The sequence below is a fragment of the Centruroides vittatus genome, unplaced genomic scaffold, assembly GCF_030686945.1.
Source record: "Centruroides vittatus isolate TY-2023 unplaced genomic scaffold, ASM3068694v2 contig_754, whole genome shotgun sequence".
NCBI classification, from domain to species: Eukaryota; Metazoa; Arthropoda; class Arachnida; order Scorpiones; family Buthidae; genus Centruroides; species Centruroides vittatus.
The window spans coordinates 2,991,611-2,997,610 of record NW_027122490.1 but is presented as its reverse complement, the minus strand read 5'-3'; the positions used below and the strand labels follow the sequence as shown (position 1 = coordinate 2,997,610).

The following is a 6,000-nucleotide window of genomic DNA, read 5'->3' as shown; positions in this document are numbered from 1 at the left end:
AAATATTCATAATATTGGAAGCCGTTTCCAATAAAAAAGAATAAATTCATTAGTTCGTTGGCTTAAATGTGAAATTAAATAACGTAAAAGCGTCATTTGTAGCTGTATAAAACAAGATACAAGCACAGAACATAACACAAAAACTCGTGTTATTGTAATTTAACATTTTAAACTTTTGTATTAAGATCTTCCATGTTTAAAAATACGGTCGAATTATTTTACAATAATAAAAAGTAACTACACATAATATTTATCTAAAACACGGTTCGAGATTATCCGATGAAAAAGGGGAACGACTATCCCAGCGTTCACAGCGAATCATCTCGCCAGCCATCTTGGATTAGAAAGAGAGGAGCTGAAAAGAAATCAAACATTGATTTAACTCTTCTTATAATCTAGACAAATAACCAGTTATGTAGAATTATCAAGTGCCTTTGTAAGAATGGACATTACGTCTTCCAGTCTGCATGACAGGTGTGTAAAATAAACAGATTTCAGACGTTGATATATTTCGATGTTTTTAATTAAACTAAAGCAGCGATAAGAAAAACAAACTCATATAAAACCATTCTTTATATAAAATAAATAAATAAATTAGCTAACGAGTGGGATTTATACCGTTAAATGGTTATTCGATTGATTACAAAATACTGACAACAACAAAACGAGTTGTTGATGATAATGATGTAATCATTTCGATATTTTAGTTAATTTCTGATTAACTAAATGATGATCGATGATCGATGATCGAAAATAGTTCGAGTTATTTAATAAACAAGCGAGGGATTAATTTCCCTAAATGATTACATTAAATGGTGTTACGAATAACTCCATTTATTGCCAGATTCGTATTGATTTTGTTTACATAAAAAACGATTTGAAAGTATTAAACTTAATCTAACAAGTTTAACAGTATAATTGATACAGACAATAATATCAGAATAAAAGTGCAAAGTCATATCACTTATTATAATGATTGATTGTCCTTTTACATTATATTTTTCCATGACATTTCATATAACTTGGAATTCATTTGAATATTTGGATTATTTACTTATAGGTTATATTATTTAAATGATTATTCACAATTCTAGATTAGAATTTACTCTCTTTTTTTAGATATAGAATGTATTTGTAGTTTGAAAATAAATTTGCCTACAGACTTGATCGATTGAACAAAGTATTAATGAAACATTTACTTACAGAGGGTGATTTGGTAATTATGACTAAAATTTATGATAGGATATCTTTTGTTCTACTTGTTGAATATAAATCAAATTTTTGAAAATGTAGATGTTGCTTTTCTTTGCATTCTAAGAATTTTTGAGTTCGATTGTTCTAAAAATGGAGGCAGCAGTTGCGAGCGAAGTCGGCGTGCGCCTCGAGCTTCTTTCCCAAGAAGGTTTTTCATTTTGCACTGTTGTAAAAGTCCTCGAGAAAAACGGAATTCTGCTTTCCCAGTCTATGGTTATTGGAGTTCTTGGTAACAAAATGAAAAAGTGACAAATGAGTGTTTCTGGTGAGTTACACTCAATATTTCCAAGAGATTGCAAATCTCAAAGTAAGGAGAAGCTAAGGAAAGTTAAGGAAATGATTGGAAAAGAAAATCTGTATAGTTTATCAATTAGATGTGTATGTAAATGTGTTGCTTGCATAAAATATTAGCATTCGACTTTAGTATTTGTGTAAAGTAATAATAGCCAATTTTTAATGTTTATAATTTTCCTTTAAAGTATTTCTATTATTAATTTATAAAAATTTATATTAAATTAAATGATCACACTATACAATGATAGATGTGGCAGAATAATATAATAATTTTCCTAATTAAATAATATAATGCATTTTGTTTTATTTTATTACAATCATATTTTCCTGTGCAATATGTTTTTTTTATTATATTGTAAACATATTGCAATATTAATAATAAAATTTCAATAATATATCAAATTATTACAGTTTATTTTATATAAAAGTAAAATTTTTTCAGTTTTAAGAGGCTTATTTAAAAGTAAGTTTTTATGTGTTATATTGGAAATTGAAAATTATAGTATTATTTTATAAGATAAATACATATATATTTTTATATTTTCAAAGTTAAAACTTTTTTATTTTGATATAATTTATTTCTATTTGTAAAACAGTAATACCATAGTGATTTGAAATATTTATAATTGTATAATCTGCATCAGAAACAATTTTTGATGCAGATACAATTGATCCATTTGAATATGATTTTATTAAGAATTTACTTATTTTGCTAAATTCATTTTTAAAAATTCAATTAAAATAATACAATATCTGAAAATTTGGATGCAACTTTTGATAAATAAATACCAATTTAAATGACCTATTTGAAAATGCTTTTTGAATCAATGATTTATATGTCTCAGTAAATAATTAATTTGTAGTTTAACTGCATTAAACTTTAACAACAAACAGATAAAATTGGAATATAGTAACATTTAAGTAACATATTTTCATTCTAATAAAAATTATATATGAGTTAGATTGGTATTTTTGTCTATATAATTTTCTCTCTCTCTCTTTTTCTCTAAAAAAGGCTTAAAACATCTAATATTTTTAAGTTTCTTCTATGTGTGTATCTCTAATGATGATCCAAAAGATTTGAAAGTACTTGGTAATTTATGTAAATATTGTGAAATCTCCAAAAATGCATGAAATAGTAGGCTATGATGATTAGAAAAGTGAGTTTTGATGTTTCACTGTAGATATAAACATTAGTTTCACTAAAATATTTTGCAGCATAATTGTTATTATTTTCAATTTATCTATTTGTAAAAGTTTGTTAATTCAGAAGCATATGTAATTTATATGTCATTGTATTATAGATTTTGTCAAAAGCAATTCCTTTTAATTTCAAATGTGAAGCTATCAAATTTACTTGCCTGAAAACTAATATGATTTTTTAAACTTTCTCAGTTGGAATCTTTGTGGACTTCCTTAATCTTTCATTTTTATAATACTATGATAGTGTAGAAAAAATTTGGTTTAATTTGTTGTGCTAATATCATGATGAAATACATTTACATGAGATTTTTAACATTTGTTCTTTAATTTTATTCTGTTTTTTTTTTAAATACTATTATTGTAATCATTATTATTACTGTTTACATCACAGTGAATTGCTGGACGAAATCATAATTTTCTTGGAAACAAAAAATTATGAATGTGCTGAATTAAAAGATGGACAATGGATAAAGGACCTGGCTTTCTCAGTTGATATTACAAGTCATCTTAATCAACTTAAGCTTAAGCTTCAAGGAAAAAATCATGTTGTTACAATGCTATTTGATAATATTAACATTTTCAAACAAAAATTATTACTTTGGCAAAAACAAATAGGAAAAAAAAAACTTGTCTCACTTTGAAAGCTGTCAATATCTATTGCTTAAATCACCTAAATTAAAATTTACAGAATATGCTCACCAAATTAAATTGTTAGAAATGGAATTTGATCGAAGATTTTCTGATTTTAAAAGCTGTGAATTACAATTTTGTCTTTTTATTTCACCTCTATCTATCGATATTGAAATTGTTGATGAAAACTTACAAATGAAATTAATTGAAATCCAATGTGATAATTTGCTGAAGCAAAATTGTATGGAAGTTGGAATTCCAGATTTTTATACATATTTTTCTGTATAAAACTCACTTTTCTAATCATTATAGCCTGCTATTTCATGCATTTTTGGAGATTTTAACAATATTTTAACATGCAATTAATTCTGCTTTTCTCTAATTGGTTACAAGTTTAATTTGTGTCTTATTGGTTGAAGAAAATCAGGCATCAGAAACTATTAACAAACTATTTGTATTAAGGTACGTCGGAAATGTTTTATTTATACCTAATACAGGCATGTACTGTACTTGCTATTGTATTAATAAAATTCTGTACTGTACCTCCAATCAAACCTATTACTATTTACTGTGTAAAAACCACTATAGTCCAAGACCTGTCTATCTCAAATGTTTTTCTCATTCATGTGAGATTTGAGATAGATTCAACTGTAAGCCATTAATTTATGTAATGTATTGTATTGAATAGGGTTTGTTAAATTATTTTCAAGCATATAAGTTATTTGCATTTATATATTTTTTATGTCATTTACTTACTTTTTACTTTATCTTTTTAAATTATCTAACATTTAACAATTTTTTTCTTCTTTTCTTTGTATAAATCATTCAATACTCTATAAAGTAAAAACTAAAAATATAGTTCTGCATTACCCTTTTAAAAAGTTAGAAGGAAATTATTAAAAGTCATTATTTGAAACAGGTAATTTTGTTTATGAGAATATGCAGTTAATTGCTCACTCTTAAGAATAAAATATTGAATATTTTTTAATTATATAGAAAACAGTTCAAATTATATTAATAATCAAATGATAAAGCCAGATTTACTATTGGGTTATAACTTGGTTAATTAAACATATAGGAATTATGTAATTTGGACTAAAGTTAGATGATTAAGTCACCAATATATATGAAATTTAATAATTAGAATTAAATTAATTAATTTAGAATATTGTGGAAGAAAAGATCAGTCTGAAGTGGGATTCAAACTTACAACTGCTTAATATACAGATGTGTTTCCTATTACAGTAAAACCCTGCTTAATGCGGGGATGCGTTTCTAGACGACAAAGCGTTAAATGAGGTAATTTTAACACAGTAAATAGGGATAGAGGAACATGTCACCAAAAATAAACAGATTTTACTTTAATTTTAAGTTATTTTTATATTAATTTGTATAATAATATATGTTAAATAACACATAAACATATGCACATAGAAATGTAAAGTTCATTTTTTGTGACAGAAGGTCCTGACTTTTCTGAAATTCTTGTTTTTTTTGCAATAAAGTCGTGTGAAGTTTCATTTGTCGCTTTTTTCTTTCCTTAAGCAAATGTCAGTAACGGAAGATTGCATCCAAAACGCCTCATTTTGCTTTTGCATTCCTTTCAAAATCTGGATCATTCGCTACAATTTGATCAATGATTTTGGTTATTGTTACCAAGCTTATACCAAGGAAATCTGTAGAGAAATTCTTTGGGTTCTTCGTTTTTATAATCTCTATTTTCCAGTTGTACATGAATTCCTTGTTCTGTCAGTTCTTGAAGGTTGTCATTTGTAAGACCAGAAACCTGCGGTAACTTTTCAATGTCCTGCTCGTCTACATCTCCTAGTCCTTCTGTATCGATTAGGTTGATTTTGGTCAACTTAACAATACATCGATAGGCTCTTCTCATTGAGAATTCTTGGATACCTTCAGCCATAACTTCTTCCACACTTTGTTCGTGCATTTATCAGTTAATTCCTGCCAAGTGAAGCCAATATTGCCTATGACATCCATGATGTTATATTTTTTCCAAAATTGCACCAAACAAACATAGATTTAAAGAAAGTACTTCTTTTTGCTACTTTTTGTTGATTGGTTCATGTTCGTAAATAATCGTATTATATACGAATCAATAAAATGCCGTGATAATTTAAATCAGCCTAAATTTTGAGCTTTTTTTTAGACTTGGAGCAGACTGCGTTATATCAAATCAGCATTAAGCGAGGCAGTGTTAAGCAAGGCAGCATTAAGCGGGGTCTTACTGTATGCTATCAAGATATCTGATCTTTGTGTCCAGGTCAGTTTAGAAGATATAACCATACAGGTCACTTGTGACAACTGGGGATTAACACAATAAAGGACATTGAACATGTCTGAAAATGTTAATCTCTATTATGAATAAATTTTGCTGGACTTTAAGGTGTAATAGTTGTTTTAATTATGCAACTATTATCATGTAGATTTCAGTGTTCTTTTGCCCTTTTAAAGCAGGTAAAGCTATTGTTATTAATAGGCAATATAAAAGCAGTGACTGACAATGAGGTGCGGTTAGTATCAGTTGCAGTATGTAAGGTGGTTTACACACCTGCAAAATTGAAATAATTGTTAACCATGTAAAAAGAACACTTTCTGCTATGC

The 6,000-nt window shown here is 27.0% G+C and overlaps 1 protein-coding gene across 1 annotated transcript in view; it reads left to right on the top strand.

The window, feature by feature from the left end:
- Positions 1 to 281: 281 nt before the first annotated feature.
- LOC136981433 (rho guanine nucleotide exchange factor 11-like) overlaps positions 282 to 6,000 on the top strand; it is a 188,423-nt gene continuing 182,704 nt past the window's right edge. Inside the window, exon 1 of the mRNA XM_067277756.1 lies at positions 282 to 474. Within this exon, the coding sequence (XP_067133857.1) occupies positions 443 to 474 (32 nt within the window). The 5' untranslated portion in view covers positions 282 to 442. The remainder of the gene's footprint in view (positions 475 to 6,000) is intronic.